This window comes from Anomaloglossus baeobatrachus, chromosome 4 (assembly GCF_048569485.1).
Source record: "Anomaloglossus baeobatrachus isolate aAnoBae1 chromosome 4, aAnoBae1.hap1, whole genome shotgun sequence".
In the NCBI taxonomy this organism is placed as follows: domain Eukaryota; kingdom Metazoa; phylum Chordata; class Amphibia; order Anura; family Aromobatidae; genus Anomaloglossus; species Anomaloglossus baeobatrachus.
Window position 1 is genome coordinate 7,250,582 of NC_134356.1, and position 17,949 is coordinate 7,268,530.

At 58.0% G+C, this 17,949-nt stretch overlaps 1 protein-coding gene across 2 annotated transcripts in view; it reads left to right on the forward strand.

Annotated features, from left to right (window-relative positions):
- TRIM24 (tripartite motif containing 24) overlaps positions 1 to 17,949 on the forward strand; it is a 39,393-nt gene that overhangs the window by 9,547 nt on the left and 11,897 nt on the right. For both annotated transcript variants that reach the window (XM_075343528.1, XM_075343529.1), the window contains exons 2-7: positions 13,927 to 14,045; positions 14,602 to 14,752; positions 14,860 to 14,989; positions 15,697 to 15,813; positions 16,518 to 16,632; positions 17,744 to 17,890. In XM_075343528.1, coding sequence (XP_075199643.1) covers positions 13,947 to 14,045; positions 14,602 to 14,752; positions 14,860 to 14,989; positions 15,697 to 15,813; positions 16,518 to 16,632; positions 17,744 to 17,890 — 759 coding nt within the window. In that variant the 5' untranslated portion in view covers positions 13,927 to 13,946. The remainder of the gene's footprint in view (positions 1 to 13,926; positions 14,046 to 14,601; positions 14,753 to 14,859; positions 14,990 to 15,696; positions 15,814 to 16,517; positions 16,633 to 17,743; positions 17,891 to 17,949) is intronic.

Here is a 17,949-nt window from a genome sequence, read left to right on the forward strand (position 1 = left end):
CTCCTCTGGCTCTTCCCTCTCTGCCTCTTCCCTTTTTCCCACCAGACTCCTCTGGCTCTTCCCTCTCTGCCTCTTCCCTTTCCCGCTGGACTCCTCTGGCTCTCCCTCTATTCCTCTTCCCTTTTCCCGCTGGACTCCTCTGGCTCTCCCTCTTCGCCTCTTCCCTTTTCCCGCTGGACTCCTCTGGCTCTCCCTCTACGCCTCTTCCCTTTCCCGCTGGACTCCTCTGGCTCTCCCTCTACGCCTCTTCCCTTTCCCGCTGGACTCCTCTGGCTTTCCCTCTCTGCCTCTTTCCTTTTCCCGCTGGACTCCTCTGGCTCTCCCTCTCTGCCTGTTCCTTTTCCCGCTGGACTCCTCTGGCTCTCCCTCTACGCCTCTTTCCCTTTCCCGCTGGACTCCTCTGGCTCTCCCTCTCTGCCTCTTTCCTTTTCCCGCTGGACTCCTCTGGCTCTCCCTCTCTGCCTCTTTCCTTTTCCCGCTGGACTCCTCTGGCTCTCCCTCTCTGCCTCCTTCCTTTTCCCGCTGGACTCCTCTGGCTCTCCCTCTCTGCCTCTTCCCTTTTCCCGCTGGACTCCTCTGGCTCTCCCTCTCTGCCCTTCCCGGGCATCGTTGGTGACGGCCGGTCCGCTGCGCTTACATTTCGCCGTTCCCTCTTGCCTCCTTTTTGGCCTGTGGCTTGTGCTGTAGGCTCACCGGATTGTCCTGACGTGCCACAGTTACCTGCCTTTCACGGCTGAAGGGAGGATCCACGGCCATCTTCCGTTCAATCTGCGGCCACTACAACTGGTGACACCTTCCTGGACGGCACAAATGTCCAGAAGAGTCGAAACACAGTCCACTTCATGTAACGGGAAGCAACAGCCCCAACGACAACAGGCAAGAGCCTGCGGGAAACAGTCAGCAAAAGCCAGGACACGGCAGATAAGAGCTACCTCTCCCACAATGTCTTTCTGTGGTCTTCCTTCCCAGCCCACCCCCGACAAGACCCCTCCATTCTCAGATCTGTTTCCTCACCCCCCCCCCCCCCCCCCCCGTACACATCTGTGGCTGCATCACACCACGCCGGTTGTCTCTTTCCTTCCCCTTCTTTGGCGGTGGTGGGTTTCTTTTTCCCACCCCTTATTTGGTAGAGGTATCTCTTTCCCTCCTTTTTGTTTCATAGTGATGTCTTTGGCTTCTCTTCGTTTGGCGGCTGCGGCTCCTCCGTCTTTGCCCTCGCCTCGTTGGGCGGCTTCGGCTCCTCCGTCTTTGCCCTCTCCTCATTGGGCGGCTGCGGCTCCTCAGTCTTTGCCCTCTCCTCGTTGGGCGGCTGCGGCTCCTCCGTCTTTGCCCTCGCCTCGTTGGGTGGCTGCGGCTCCTCCGTCTTTGCCCTCTCCTCGTTTGGCGGCTGCGGCTCCTCCGTCTTTGCCCTCTCCTCGTTTGGCGGCTGCGGCTCCTCCGTCTTTGCCCTCTCCTCGTTTGGCGGCTGCGGCTCCTCAGTCTTTGCCCTCGCCTCGTTGGGCGGCTGCGGCTCCTTCGTCTTTGCCCTCTCCTCGTTTGGCGGCTGCGGCTCCTCCCGTCTTTGCCCTCGCCTCGTTGGGCGGCTGCGGCTCCTCCGTCTTTGCCCTCGCCTCGTTGGGCGGCTGCGGCTCCTCCGTCTTTGCCCTCTCCTCGTTGGGCGGCTGCGGCTCCTCCGTCTTTGCCCTCGCCTCGTTGGGCGGCGGCTTCCGTCTTCCCAGCGGAGTTCTTGGGTGGTTCTGATGGAGGGAGTCATACAAGCAATGCTTCAGGGCAATATGGAAAGTGCTCTCTACCAGTAGGGCACCCCCCCTAGTGCCACCTATAGGTGATGGATGTCATTCTGGAGGAGCTGATGGGTGTGTGCCGGGGTGTGATGAGACATTCTTATGGCGGTGTTCCTGCAATATTTGGGACGGGAACGTCTGCTCCAGATTCTCAGACTAATGAATTCTCCGTTTATTTTCTGCCGTCCTTCCTCCCCCCTCTCTCTGTGAGAATGGTTTGACCTGTGTGAAGCTGGGGGGTTGGATTTCTTTCAGCCACTTCCAGCTGAAACCAGTTTAAAGCGGTTTCCAGAGCGACGACTGGATTATTAATGGGAACATGACTGGGATGGGAAGAGATCGCACCGTGCGATGATCGAGCCCAAACAGCTCAAAAACTCAGCTCCTAGACACGTGTGCACCCCTGGATCAGGGCGGATGGATCGGACCGCCACGGCTAAGACCAATGCAAGGGGGTGGGGGGGAAATAGGAATAAGAAAATGTAATTGTGTGGTGACTGTGTGATTGGGACCGGTGCCCATCCCCCGACCGCGCGTATTGGTCTTACTAAAATTTTTCTTAACATTGCACAAAGTTGGGACTTATGCTCCAGTCACATCCAAAGCTACATCCACCGGGCGCTCTGCATGGCTCCGGTGGCGCGGGGGGGGGGGGCACTGCATGGCTCTGGTGGGGGGGGGGCGGGCGGGCGGGGCGCTCTGCATGGCTCTGGTGGTGCGGGCGGCTGGGCGCTCTGCATGGCTCTTTGGAGCAGATGGCCCGGCACAGGCATAAAACCAGATCAGCGACATTTGGTGCCAGCTCATCTTGAGAACCGGATTTTGCGGTTTGGCATCTCACGGATGTGGTTTACCCTCCTGTGTTCGCCGTGGGGGCTCAGGTGCGGTGCAGAGACGTTCAGGCTTTTCCATTACCCAATAAATATCAAGTGGTTCCCCCCCCCCCCCCCCACTAATGACCCCCAGCAGATCTGGTGTGCACAGGGCGTCTCTGTCCCCGGCGTCTATATCACCTGATTGTGCCGTTTTTCCCGGGCATCGTTGGCGACGGCCGGTCCGCTGCGCTTACATTTCGCCGTTCCCTCTTGCCTCCTTTTTGGCCTGTGGCTTGTGCTGTGGGCTCACCGGATTGTCCTGACGTGTCCCTGGCCACAGTTACCTGCCTTTCACGGCTGAAGGGAGGATCCACGGCCATCTTCCGTTCAATCTGCGGCTACAACTGGTGACGCCTTCCTGGACAGCACAAATGTCCAGAAGAGTCGAAACACAGTCCACTTCATTTAACGGTTAGCAACAGCCCTAACGACAACAGGCAAGAGCCGGGGGGAAACAGTCAGCAAGAGCCAGGACACGGCAGATAAGAGCCACCTCTCCCACAATGTCTTTCCCTCCTTTTTGTTTCATAGTGATGTCTTTGGCCTCTTTTTTTCGTTGGGCGGCTGCGGCTCCTTAGTCTTTGCCCTCTCCTCGTTGGGCGGCTGCGGCTCCTCAGTCTTTGCTCTCTCCTCGTTGGGCGGCTGCGGCTCCTCCGTCTTTGCCCTCTCCTCGTTGGGTGGCTGCGGCTCCTCCGTCTTTGCCCTCTCCTCGTTGGGTGGCTGCGGCTCCTCCGTCTTTGCCCTCTCCTCGTTGGGTGGCTGCGGCTCCTCCGTCTTTGCCCTCTCCTCGTTGGGTGGCTGCGGCTCCTCCGTCTTTGCCCTCTCCTCGTTGGGTGGCTGCGGCTCCTCCGTCTTTGCCCTCTCCTCGTTGGGCGGCTGCGGCTCCTCCGTCTTTGCCCTCTCCTCGTTGGGCGGCTGCGGCTCCTCCGTCTTTGCCCTCTCCTCGTTGGGCGGCTGCGGCTCCTCCGTCTTTGCCCTCTCCTCGTTGGGTGGCTGCGGCTCCTCCGTCTTTGCCCTCTCCTCGTTGGGTGGCTGCGGCTCCTCCGTCTTTGCCCTCTCCTCGTTGGGCGGCTGTACCGTCTTCCCAGCGGAGTTCTTGGGTGGTTCTGGTGGAGGGAGTCATACAAGCAATGCTCCAGGGGCAATATGGAAAGTGCTCTCCACCGGTAGTGCGCGCCCCTCTAGTGCCACCTATGGGTGATGGATGTCCTTGATGTCCTTCTGGAGGAGCTGATGGGTGTGTACCGGGGTGTGATGAGACATTCTTATGGCGGTGGTCCTGCAATATTTGGGACGGGGAACGTCTGCTCCAGATTCTCAGACTGATGAATTCTCCACATTTATTTCTGCCGTCCTTCCTCCCCCCTCTCTCTGTGAGAATGGTTTGACTTGTTTGAAGTCGGGGGAGACTGGGGGGTTGGATTTCTTTCAGCTGAAACCAGTTTGAAGCAGTTTCCAGAGCGACGACTGGATTATTAATGGGAACATGACTGGGATGGGAAGAGATCGCACCGTGCGATGATCGAGCCCAAACAGCTCAAAAACTCAGCTCCTCGAGACGTGTGCACCCCTGGATCAGGGCGGATGGATCGGACCGCCACGGCTAAGACCAATGCGAGGGGGGGGTGGGGGGTGGGAAAAGGTTAGAAAAATGTAATTGTCCGGTGACTGTGTAATTGGGACCGGTGCCCATCCCCCGACAGCGCGTATTGGTTTTACTAAAATTTGTCTTAACATTGCACAAAGTTGTGTCTTATGCTCCAGTCACATCCAAAGCTACATCCACCGGGTGCTCTGCATGGCTCCAGTGGCGCGTGGGGGGGGGCCCGGCGCTCTGCATGGCTTCGGTGGCGCGTGGGAGGGCTGGGCGCTCTGCATGGCTCCGGTGGCGCTGAGGGGCCGGGCACCCTGTATGGCTCCGGTGGCGCGGAGGGGCCGGGCGCCCTGTATTGGTCCTTGGTGCAGACGGCTCGGCACAGGTATAAAACCAGATCAACGACATTTGGTGCCAGCTCATCTTGAAATCCTGAGAACCGGATTTGGCATCTCACGGATGTGGTTTATCCTCCTGTGTTTGCCGCGGGGGCTCAGGTGCGGTGCGGAGACGTTCAGGCTTTTTCTTTGTACCCAATAAATCTTGATTTCCCCCCCCCCCCCCCCCCCACACTAATGACCACCCGCAGATCTGCACTTGGCGTGCACGGGGCGTCACGTGAATGGCGTCATTTCCACCCTCTGTCCCCGGCATCTATATCACCTGATTGTGCAGTTGCTTTATCCCCGACATCATTGGTGACGGCCGGTCCGCTGCGCTTACATTTTGCTGCTCCCTCTTGCCTCCTTTTTTGGCCTGTGGCTTGTGCTGTGGGCTCACCGGATTGTCCTGATGTGTCCTGCACGGCTGACGGGAGGGTCCACTGCCAACTGGTGACACCTTCCTGGACGGCAGAAATGTCCGGAAGAGTCGAAACACGGTCCACTTCATGTAACTAGAAGCAACAGCCCTAACGACAACAGGCAAGAGCCGGTGGGAAACAGCAAGAGTCAGGGACACGGCTGATAAGTGCCACCTCTCCTACAACGTCTTTCTGTGGTCTTCCTTCCCAGCCCACCCCCGACAAGACCCATCCATTCTCAGATCTGTTTCCTCACCCCCCCCCCGCACACATCTGTGGCTGCATCACGCCAGTGGACTCTTTCCTTCCCCTTCTTTGGCAGCGGTGGTGGGTTTTCTTTTTCCCATCCAATATTTGGCAGTGGTATCTCCTTTCCCTCTTTTTTTGTTTCATAGTGATGTCTTTGCCCTCTCCTCGTTGACCGGCTCCCCTCCGTCTTTGCCCTCGCCTCGTTGGGCGGCTGTGGCTCCTCAGTCTTTGCCCTTGCCTCGTTGGGCGGCTACGGCTCCTCAGTCTTCCCAGCGGAGTTCTTGGGTGGTTCTGATGGAGGGAGTCATACAAGCAATGCTCCAGGGGCAATATGGAAAGTGCTCTCTACCAGTAGGGCACCCCCCCTAGTGCCACCTATAAGTGATAGATGTCATGGCAATGTCTTTCCCTCCTTTTTGTTTCATAGTGATGTCTTTGGCCTCTTTTTTTCGTTGGGCGGCTGCGGCTCCTCCGTCTCTGCCCTATCCTCGTTTGGCGGCTGCGGCTCCTCAGTCTTTGCCCTCTCCTCGTTTGGTGGCTGCGGCTCCTCCGTCTTTGCCCTCTCCTCGTTGGGCAGCTGCGGCTCCTCCATCTTTGCCCTCGCCTCGTTGGGCGGCTGCGGCTTTTCCGTCTTTGCCCTCGCCTCGTTGGGCGGCTGCGGCTTTTCCGTCTTTGCCCTCGCCTCGTTGGGCGGCTGCGGCTTTTCCGTCTTTGCCCTCGCCTCGTTGGGCGGCTGCGGCTCCTCCGTCTTTGCCCTCTCCTCGTTTGGCGGCTGCGGCTCCGTCTTTGCCCTCTCCTTGTTTAGCAGCTGCGGCTCCTCCGTCTTTGCCCTCTCCTTGTTTGGCGGCTGCGGCTCCTCAGTCTTTGCCCTCTCCTTGTTTGGCGGCTGCGGCTCCTCAGTCTTTGCCCTCTCCTTGTTTGGCGGCTGTGGCTCCTCCATATTTGCCCTCTCCTTGTTTGGCGGCTGCGGTTCCTCCGTCTTTGCCCTCGCCTTGTTTGGCGGCTGCGGCTCCTCCGTCTTTGCCCTCGCTTCGTCCAGCGGCTGTTCAGTCTTCCCAGCGGAGTTCTTGGGTGGTTCTGATGGAGGGAGTCATACAAGCAATTCTCCAGGGCAATATGGAAAGTGCTCTCCACCGGTAGGGCACCCCCCCCTAGTGCCACCTATAGGTGATGGATGTCATTCTGGAGGAGCTGATGGGTGTGTGCCGGGGTGTGATGAGACATTCTTATGGCGGTGTTCCTGCCATATTTGGGACGGGAACGTCTGCTCCAGATTCTCAGACTGATGAATTCTCCACGTTTTATTTTCTGCCGTCCTTCCTCCCCCCTCTCTCTATGAGAATGGTTTGACCTGTGTGAAGCTGGGGGGTTGGATTTCTTTCAGCCACTTCCAGCTGAAACCAGTTTGAAGCGGTTTCCAGAGCAACGACTGGATTATTAATGGGAACATGACTGGGATGGGAAGAGATCGCACCGTGCGATGATCGAGCCCAAACAGCTCAAAAACTCAGCTCCTAGACACGTGTGCACCCCCGGATCAGGGCGGATGGATCGGACCGCCACGGCTAAGACCAATGCAAGGGGATGGGGGGGAAACAGGAATAAGAAAATGTAATTGTGCGGTGACTGTGATTGGGACCGGTGCCCATCCCCCCGACCGCGCGTATTGGTTTTACTAAAATGTTTCTTAACATTGCACAAAGTTGGGTCTTATGCTCCCGTCACATCCAAAGCTACATCCACCGGGCGCTCTGCATGGCTCCGGTGGCGCGGGGGGGGGGGGGCGCTCTGCATGGCTCCGGTGGCGCGAGGGGGTGCCGGGCATCCTGTGTGGCTCCTTGGTGCAGACGGCTCGGCACATGCATAAAACCAGATCAGCGACATTTGGTGCCAGCTCATCTTGAGAACCGGATTTTGCGGTTTGGCATCTCACGGATGTGGTTTACCCTCCCGTGTTCGCCGCAGGGGCTCAGGTGCGGTGCAGAGACGTTCAGGCTTTTCCATTACCCAATAAATATCAAGTGGATCCCCCCTCTACTAATGACAACCAGCAGATCTGGTGCGCTTGGTGTGCACAGGGCGTCTCTGTCCCCAACGTCTATATCACCTGATTGTGCTGTTTTTCCGGGGTATCGTTGGTGACGGCCAGTCCGCTGCGCTTACATTTCGCCGTTCCCTCTTGCCTCCTTTTTGGCCTGTGGCTTGTGCTGTGGACTCACCGGATTGTCCTGACGTGTCCCTGGCCACAGTTACCTGCCTTGCACGGCTGAAGGGAGGATCCACGGCCATCTTCCGTTCAATCTGCGGCTACTACTCGTCTCCGGAAGAGTCGAAACACAGTCCACTTCATGTAACGGTTAGCAACAGCCCTAACGACAACAGGCAAGAGCCTGCGGGAAACAGTCAGCAAGAGCCAGGAACACAGCAGATAAGAGCCACCTCTCCCACAATGTCTTTCCCTCCTTTTTGTTTCATAGTGATGTCTTTTGGCCTCTTTTTTCGTTTGGCGGCTGCGGCTCCTCCGTCTTTGCCCCTCTCCTCGTTGGGCAGCTGTGGCTTCTCCGTCTTTGCCCTCTTGTTTGGTGGCTGCGGCTCCTCCGTCTTTGCCCTCTCCTCGTTGGGCGGCTGTGGCTCCTCAGTCTTTGCCCTCTCCTCGTTGGGCGGCTGTGGTTTCTCCATCTTTGCCCTCTTCTTGTTTGGTGGCTGCGGCTCCTCCGTCTTTTCCCTCTCCTCGGGCGGCTGGGCTCCTCCGTCTTTGCCCTCTCCTCGTTGGGCGGCTGCGGCTCCTCCGTCTTTGCCCTCTGCTCGTTGGGCGGCTGTGGCTCCTCCATATTTGCCCTCACCTTGTTTGGCGGCTGCGGTTCCTCCGTCTTTGCCCTCTCCTCGTTGGGCGGCTGCGGCTCCTCAGTCTTTGCCCTCGCCTCGTTGGGCGGCTGCGGCTCCTCAGTCTTTGCCCTCGCCTCGTTGGGCGGCTGCGGCTCCTCAGTCTTTGCCCTCGCCTCGTTGGGCGGCTGTGGCTCCTCCGTCTTTACCCTCTCCTCGTTGGGCGGCTGGGGCTCCTCCGTCTTTGCCCTCTCCTCGTTGGGCGGCGGCGGCTTCAGTCTTCCCAGCGGAGTTCTTGGGTGATTCTGATGGAGGGAGTCATACAAGCAATGCTCCAGGGGCAATATGGAAAGTGCTCTCTACCAGTAGGGCACCCCCCCTAGTGCCACCTATAGGTGATGGATGTCATTCTGGAGGAGCTGATGGGTGTGTGCCGGGGTGTGATGATACAAGTAAAATATATCTTTGTACCGTGTTAGCCAGTAGAGATAAAAAAATTGTTTAAAAGAACAGAGAGTCCTCAGTGGTTGATACCTTTTAATGGCTAACTGAAAAGATGGTAATAATTGCAAGCTTTCGAGACTACTCAGGTCTCTTCATCAGGCATGGTATAACACAAAATCTGAAGAGTCACGTATTTATACACAACAGGACTTAGAATAGTGCAGTAAAAAAAGTGTGATGAGGCATTCTTATGGCTGTGGTCCTGCTGTATTTGGGACGGGGAACGTCTGCTCTAGATTCTCAGACTAATGAATTCTCCGTTTATTTTCTGCCGTCCTTCCTCCCCCCTCTCTCTGTGAAAATGGTTTGACCTGTGTGAAGCCGGGGGAGGCTGGGGGGTTGGATTTCTTTCAGCCACTTCCAGCTGAAACCAGTTTGAAGCGGTTTCCAGAGCGACGACTGGATTATTAATGGGAACATGACTGGGATGGGAAGAGATCGCACCGTGCAATGATGGAGCCCAAACAGCTGAAAAACTCAGCTCCTAGACACGTGTGCACCCCCGGATCAGGGTGGATGGATCGGACCGCCACGGCTAAGACCAATGCGAGGGGGGGAAATGGGAAAGGATAGGAAAATGTAATTGTGCGATGACCGTGTGATTGGGACCGGTGCCCATCCCCCCCGACCGCGCGTATTTGTCTTACTAAAATTTTTCTTGCACAACATTGCACAAAGTTGGGTCTTATGCTCCAGTCACATCCAAAACTGCATCCACCGAGCGCTCTGCATGGCTCCGGTGGCGCGAGGGGGGGGGGCCGGGCGCTCTGCATGGCTCCGGTGGCGCGAGGGGGGGGGGCCGGGCGCTCTGCATGGCTCCGGTGGCGCGAGGGGGGGGGGGCCGGGCGCCCTGTATGGCTCCGGTGGCGCGAGCGCTCTGCATGGCTCCGGTGGCGCGAGGGGGGGCCGGGCGCTCTGCATGGCTCCGGTGGCGCGAGGGATGGGGCGGGCGCCCTGTATGGCTCCGGTGGGGCGGTCGCTCTGCATGGCTCCGGTGGCGTGAGGGGGGGGGGGGCGGGCGCTCTGCATGGCTCCGGTGGCGCGAGGGGGGCGGGGGGGGGGCGGGCGCTCTGCATGGCTCTTTGGAGCAGATGGCCCGGCACAGGCATAAAACCAGATCAGCGACATTTGGTGCCAGCTCATCTTGAGAACCGGATTTGGCAGTTTGGCATCTCACGGATGTGGTTTATCCTCCTGTGTTTGCCGCGGGGGCTCAGGTGCGGTGCGGAGATGTTCAGGCTTTTTCTTTGTACCCAATAAATCTTGATTTCCCCCCCCCCCCACACTAATGACCACCCGCAGATCTGCACTTGGCGTGCACGGGGCGTCACGTGAATGGCGTCATTTCCACCCTCTGTCCCCGGCATCTATATCACCTGATTGTGCAGTTGCTTTATCCCCGACATCGTTGGTGACGGCCGGTCCGCTGCGCTTACATTTTGCTGCTCCCTCTTGCCTCCTTTTTTGGCCTGTGGCTTGTGCTGTGGACTCACCGGATTGTCCTGATGTGTCCCCGGCCACAGTTACCTGCACGGCTGACGGGAGGGTCCACTGCCAACTGGTGACACCTTCCTGGACGGCACAAATGTCCGGAAGAGTCGAAACACGGTCCACTTCATGTAACTAGAAGCAACAGCCCTAACGACAACAGGCAAGATCCGGTGGGAAACAGTCAGCAAAAGCCAGGACACGGCAGATAAGAGCTACCTCTCCACAGAAAGACATTGTGGGTCTTCCTTCCCAGCCCACCCCCAACAAGACCCCTCCATTCTCAGACCTGTTTCCTCACACCCCCCCCCCCCGTACACATCTGTGGCTGCATCACACCACGCCAGTTGTCTCTTTCCTTCCCCTTCTTTGGCGGTGGTGGAAAGACAACGTCTTTCTGTGGTCTTCCTTCCCAGCCCACCCCTGACAAGACCCCCTCCATTCTCAGATCTGTTTCCCCCACACACATCTGTGGCTGCATCACGCCACTGGTCTCTTCCCCTTCTTTGGCAGCGGTGGTGGTTTTCTTTTTCCCACTCAATATTTGGCAGTGGTATCTCTTTCCCTCTTTTTTGTTTCATAGTGATGTCTTTGCCCTCTCCTCGTTGGGCGGCTCCCCTCCGTCTTTCCCCTCGCCTCGTTGGGCGGCTGTGTCTCCTCCGTCTTTGCCCTCGCCTCGTTGGGCGGCTGTGTCTCCTCCGTCTTTGCCCTCACCTCGTTGGGCGTCTGTCTTTGCCCTTTCCTTGTTCGGCAGCTGCGGCTCCTCCATCTTTGCTCTCTCCTCGTTGGGCGGCTGCGGCTCCTCCGTCTTTGCCCTCTCCTCGTTGGGCGGCTGCGGCTCCTCCGTCTTTGCCCTCGCCTCGTTGGGCGGCTGCGGCTCCTCCGTCTTTGCCCTCGCCTCGTTTGCCGGCTGCGGCTCCTCCGTCTTTGCCCTCGCCTCGTTTGCCGGCTGCGGCTCAGTCTTTGCCCTCGCCTCGTTGGGCGGCTGCGGCTCCTCCGTCTTTGCTCTCTCCTCGTTGGGCGGCTGCGGCTCCTCCGTCTTTGCTCTCTCCTCGTTGGGCGGCTGCGGCTCAGTTTTTGTCCTCTCCTCATTCGGCGGCGGCTTCCGTCTTCCCAGCGGAGTTCTTGGGTGGTTCTGATGGACTGAGTCATACAAGCAATGCTCCAGGGCAATATGGAAAGTGCTCTCTACCAGTAGGGCACCCCCCCCCCCCAGTGCCACCTATAGGTGATGGATGTCATTCTGGAGGAGCTGATGGGTGTGTTGAGACATTCTTATGGCGCTGTAGACCACACGGGTCACATCAGGTGAGTACATGCAGCTCTGGATGTGAGGAGAATCCTGCCTCATTGCAGCTCCTCTAATGGCACCGGCATCTCATTCTGCCGGCGGCTCCTCCCATGGCGCTGATGGCTCCTTGTGCCGGTGTTTCTCCCATGGCGCTGATGACTCCTTGTGCCGGTGTTTCTCCCATGGCGCTGATGGCTCCTTGTGCCGGTGTTTCTCCCATGGCGCTGATGGCTCCTTGTGCCGGTGTTTCTCCCATGGCGCTGATGGCTCCTTGTGCCGGTGTTTCTCCCATGGCGCTGATGGCTCCTTGTGCCGGTGTTTCTCCCATGGCGCTGATGGCTCCTTGTGCCGGTGTTTCTCCCATGTCGCTGATGGCTCCTTGTGCCGGTGTTTCTCCCATGTCGCTGATTGCTCCTTGTGCCGGTGTTTCTCCCATGTCGCTGATGGCTCCTTGTGCCGGTGTTTCTCCCATGGCGCTGATGACTCCTTGTGCCGGTGTTTCTCCCATGGCGCTGATGGCTCCTTGTGCCGGTGTTTCTCCCATGGCGCTGATGGCTCCTTGTGCCGGTGTTTCTCCCATGGCGCTGATGGCTCCTTGTGCCGGTGTTTCTCCCATGGCGCTGATGGCTCCTTGTGCCGGTGTTTCTCCCATATCGCTGATGGCGCCTTGTGCCGGTGTTTCTCCCATGTCGCTGATGGCTCCTTGTGCCGGTGTTTGTCCCATAGCGCTGATGGCGCCTTGTGCCGGTGTTTCTCCCATGGCGCTGATGGCTCCTTGTGCCGGTGTTTCTCCCATGGCGCTGATGGCTCCTTGTGCCGGTGTTTCTCCCATGGCGCTGATGGCTTCTTGTGCCGGTGTTTCTCCCATGGCGCTGATGGCTCCTTGTGCCGGTGTTTCTCCCATGGCGCCAGCGGCTCCTTGTGCCGGTGTTTCTCCCATGGCGCCAGCGGCTCCTAGTCCCGGTGACTTGCGTCCTCATGTTTACGATGTGACGTCATGCGGGCGGAGCAGCTGACTCGCACGGGCGGAGCACCTGAGGTTCTGCTCGTTTAGCTTTACCGGTCGTGCAGGACTGGTGGGGCGGGGGGTGGTGATTACTGTCCTTGTTTGTTTCCTGAAATAAAACCATTTCGTAAAATATTTAATGCCAATTGAAAATTGCCCCCACCCCCCCCATCCCGGACCCTGAAATCTGTCTGTCCTGCACCCGCTGCACTCCTATAACTATTCCTCTTATCTTCACCCGCTACTGGAATCATCTGTCCTTTTGATAAACCCTTCACCCCCTGCTGGACTCTTCTGGATGACCCGTCCAATTACCCCACCTTCCCCACTAACTTTCCCATTACGCACCTCCTCTTTCCTGCTAGACTCCTGCCCTTTTATACCCCCTTTTTTTCCCCCATCAGAAACTTACCAAACCCCAGAATCCCCTCTTCTCCCACCGGACTCCTCTGGCTCTCCCTCTCTGCCTCTTCCCTTTTCCCACTGGACTCCTCTGGCTCTTCCCTCTCTGCCTCTTCCCTTTTCCCACCGGACTCCTCTGGCTCTTCCCTCTCTGCCTCTTCCCTTTTCCCACCGGACTCCTCTGGCTCTTCCCTCTCTGCCTCTTCCCTTTTCCCACCGGACTCCTCTGGCTCTTCCCTCTCTGCCTCTTCCCCCCCACCGGACTCCTCTGGCTCTTCCCTCTCTGCCTCTTCCCTTTTCCCGCTGGACTCCTCTGGCTCTCCCTCTCTGCCTCTTGCCTTTCCCGCTGGACTCCTCTGGCTCTCCCTCTACGCCTCTTCCCTTTTTCCCGCTGGACTCCTCTGGCTCTCCCTCTCTGCCTCTTCCTTTTCCCGCTGGACTCCTCTGGCTCTCCCTCTCTGCCTCTTCCCTTTCCCGCTGGACTCCTCTGGCTCTCCCTCTACGCCTCTTCCCTTTCCCGCTGGCCTCCTCTGGCTCTCCCTCTACGCCTCTTCCCTTTCCCGCTGGACTCCTCTGGCTCTCTCTCTCTCTGCCTCTTCCCTTTTCCCGCTGGACTCCTCTGGCTCTCTCTCTCTCTGCCTCTTCCCTTTTCCCGCTGGACTCCTCTGGCTCTCCCTCTCTGCCTCTTCCCTTTCCCGCTGGACTCCTCTGGCTCTCCCTCTAATCCTCTGCTGATAAGCTGCACCGCTCACGCCCTCTGACCTCCTGCTTTGTCTGTACCCAGCTTTCCCCGGAGCTGATAAGCTGCGTCGCTCACGCCCTCTGACCTCCTGCCTTGTCTGTACCCAGCTTTCCCCGGAGCTGATAGGTGGCGTCGCTCACGCCCTCTGACCTCCTGCTTTGTCTGTACCCAGCTTTCCCCGGAGCGGATAGGTGGCGTCGCTCACGCCCTCTGACCTCCTACCTTGTCTGTACCCAGCTTTCCCCGGAGCGGATAGGTGGCGTCGCTCACGCCCTCTGACCTCCTACCTTGTCTGTACCCAGCTTTCCCCGGAGCGGATAGTTGGCGTCGCTCACGCCCTCTGACCTCCTGCCTTGTCTCTTGCAGTGGGAATCATCCGGTGTCCCATGTGCAACCAGGAATGTGCCGAGAGGGACGTCATCGAGAACTTCTTTGTGCGAGATGCCACCGAGGTCCCGAGCAGCACCGTGGAGAAACCCAGTCAGGTGAGTCACACTGTAACGACACCACAGCTGTGGCAGGTCCCCTGGCTCCACGGCCACAAGTCATCCACATGCAGAGGCGCCTCCATCTTTGGCCGCCCACACTTAGAGGTTGTCCGGTGAAAACCTCAGGATCAGTGATGTTACTGGTCGGGGGGGGGGGGGGTGTGTGCGTTCCCTGGGGCCTGCGCTGGTCGGGGGGGGGGGTCCATTCCCTGGGGCCTGCGCTGGTCGTTGGGGTCCGTTCCCTGGGGCCTGCGCTGGTCGGGTGGGGGGGGGGGCGATGGGGGGGGGGGTCCATCCTCTGGGGCCTGCGCTGGTCGGGGGGGTCCGTTCCCTGGGGCCTGCGCTGGTCGGGGGGGGTCCGTTCCCTGGGGCCTGCGCTGGTCGGGGGGGATCCGTTCCCTGGGGCCTGTGCTGGTCGTTGGGGTCCGTTCCCTGGGGCCTGCGCTGGTCGGGGGGAATCAGTCCTCTGGAACCTTTAATCTCAGCCATTCCGCCTTCTGCCCGTGTTTGGAGCTCGCGGGTGCAGAGACCCCTCACGCTGTTCCCCCTGCAGCAGGTCTGTACGAGCTGTGAGGACAATGCGGAGGCGCGTGGCTTCTGCGTGGAGTGCGTGGAGTGGCTGTGTAAGAACTGCGTGCAGGCGCATCAGAGGGTGAAGTTCACCAAGGACCACACAGTCCGGCAGAAGGAGGAAGTGCCGCATGGTAAGTGCTGCCCCTCGGCCGGGGGGGGGGGTGGTCGCGGCTCATCTCTACACAGTCTCAAATTTATTTATTTTTACATTTATTTTTTTTACCCCCCCCCCCCCCAGCGGTTGGAGCGAACAGTCAGCGCCCCGTCTTCTGCCCGTTCCACAAGAAAGAGCAGCTGAAGCTGTACTGCGAGACCTGCGACACGCTGACCTGCCGGGACTGCCAGCTGCAGGAGCACAAGGAGCACAGGTGAGCGCGGCCACCATGTTTTACACTGCAGGAGCACAGGTGAGCGCGGCCACCATGCTTTACACTGCAGGAGCACAGGTGAGCGCGGCCACCATGCTTTACACTGCAGGAGCACAGGTGAGCGCGCCCGCCATGCTTTACACTGCAGGAGCACAGGTGAGCGCGGCCGCCATGCTTTACACTGCAGGAGCACAGGTGAGCGCGGCCGCCATGCTTTACACTGCAGGAGCACAGGTGAGCGCGGCCGCCATGCTTTACACTGCAGGAGCACAAGGAGCACAGGTGAGAGCGGCCGCCATGCTTTACACTGCAGGAGCACAGGTGAGCGCGGCCACCATGCTTTACACTGCAGGAGCACAGGTGAGCGCGGCCGCCATGCTTTACACTGCAGGAGCACAGGTGAGCGCGGCCGCCATGCTTTACACTGCAGGAGCACAGGTGAGCGCGGCCGCCATGCTTTACACTGCAGGAGCACAGGTGAGCGCGGCCGCCATGCTTTACACTGCAGGAGCACAGGTGAGCGCGGCCGCCATGCTTTACACTGCAGGAGCACAGGTGAGCGCGGCCGCCATGCTTTACACTGCAGGAGCACAGGTGAGCGCGGCCGCCATGCTTTACACTGCAGGAGCATCGGAGCTGGGGTTATGTCAGGGCAGATGCTGCTCTATTTGAGGTGATCAGCGCTGGGTGTTCGGTGTCTCCCGCAGGTACCAGTTTATAGAAGAAGCTTTCCAGAGCCAGAAAGGGATCATCGACTCCCTGATCACCAAACTGATGGACCGGAACAAGAGCATCAAGTTCACCGGCGACCAGATCCAGAGCAGGTGCGTTACTGGAGGGCGGGGGTCCCACTGCGGACGTAGAGGGGGTAGGGGAGGCATCTGTTAATGTGGGGGAGGTGGAGGTTGGGGGTTTGCATCAGTAGACGTGGGGCGCGGGGATGAGATTTCCATCGGTTGAACTGGGCGGGGGTGGTTGTGGTGGCACCAGTTGACGGGGGGCCAGAAGGGGATGGCACTGATGACTCGGGGGTTGGGGATGGTGACGCGGGGGCCGTGAAGGAGTAGCACTGGTGACGCGGGGGTTGGGTGTGGTGGTATAGGTGAAGCCAGTGACGCGGGGGCCAGGGGTGGTGGTACAGGTAAAGCCGGGGGTAGTGGCACCGGTGACGCGGGTTCTGGGTGTGATGGAATGGGTGGCGCGGGGACTAGGTGTGGTACGGGGTGACGCTGGGGTTAGTGGCACCGGTGACACGGGCCGGGTGTGGTGGTGCGGGTGACGCCGGGGGTAGCAGTACCGGTGATGCAGGTGCCGGGTGTGGTGGCTCCGGTGACGCGGGGGCCACACCTGGTTGTACAGTGCAGGGTCAGGCCATCGTCTTCCCCGCGGTCACCTCTCCTGTTGCTGCATTGCGGTCTCCATAGTGAATGTTCCCATCCTCCGCTCTCCATATAATTGGATGATATTTCAGCGCTGACATCTTCCTGCGGCTCCGGCCTCACACGAGGGGGTTTCTTTTCTTTTCCAGAATCCTGGAAGTAAATCAGAACCAGAAGCAGGTGGAGCAAGACATCAAGGTGGCCATATTTACCCTGATGGTGGAGATCAATAAGCAAGGAAAAGCCCTGCTCCACCAGCTGGAGGTAACAGCGTCCCCCGCCGCATTATACTTCAGAGCTGCACTCACTATTCTGCTGCTGCAGTCACTGTGTATATACATTACATTACTGATCCTGAGTTACCTCCTGTATTATACTCCAGAGCTGCACTCACTATTCTGCTGCTGCAGTCACTGTGTATATACATTACATTACTGATCCTGAGTTACCTCCTGTATTATACTCCAGAGCTGCACTCACTATTCTGCTGCTGCAGTCACTGTGTATATACATTACATTACTGATCCTGAGTTACCTCCTGTATTATACTCCAGAGCTGCACTCACTATTCTGCTGCTGCAGTCACTGTGTATATACATTACATTACTGATCCTGAGTTACCTCCTGTATTATACTCCAGAGCTGCACTCACTATTCTGCTGGTGCAGTCACTGTGTACATACATTACTGATCCTGAGTTACCTCCTGTATTATACTCCAGAGCTGCACTCACTATTCTGCTGCTGCAGTCACTGTGTATATACATTACATTACTGATCCTGAGTTACCTCCTGTATTATACTCCAGAGCTGCACTCACTATTCTGCTGCTGCAGTCACTGTGTATATACATTACATTACTGATCCTGAGTTACCTCCTGTATTATACTCCAGAGCTGCACTCACTATTCTGCTGCTGCAGTCACTGTGTATATACATTACATTACTGATCCTGAGTTACCTCCTATATTATACTCCAGAGCTGCACTCACTATTCTGCTGGTGCAGTCACTGTGTACATACATTATATTACTGATCCTGAGTTACCTCCTGTATTATACTCCAGAACTGCACTCACTATTCTGCTGGTGCAGTCACTGTGTACATACATTACATTACTGATCCTGAGTTACCTCCTGTATTATACTCCAGAGCTGCACTCACTATTCTGCTGGTGCAGTCACTGTGTACATACATTACATTACTGATCCTGAGTTACCTCCTGTATTATACTCCAGAGCTGCACTCACTATTCTGCTGCTGCAGTCACTGTGTACATTACATTGCTTATCCAGTATTATACTCCAGAGCTGCACTCTTCCAGTGATTGTTCGGTTACGTTTTCCCACATCTGACATTTTTTGCTTCTTTTTCAGGCTTTGGCCAAGGAGCGGAGGATGAAGCTCCTGAAGCAGCAGAGCGAGGTTGACTGTTTCTCAAAGCAGCTGGAGCACGTTGTCTATTTCTCCAAGTGGGCGGTGTCCAGCGGCAGCAGCACCGCGCTCCTGTTCAGCAAGCGGCTGGTGGGTTGGGCTCGTAGTGAGGACTGACATTGATTTCTGGCTTTCCTTTTTGCTGCAGT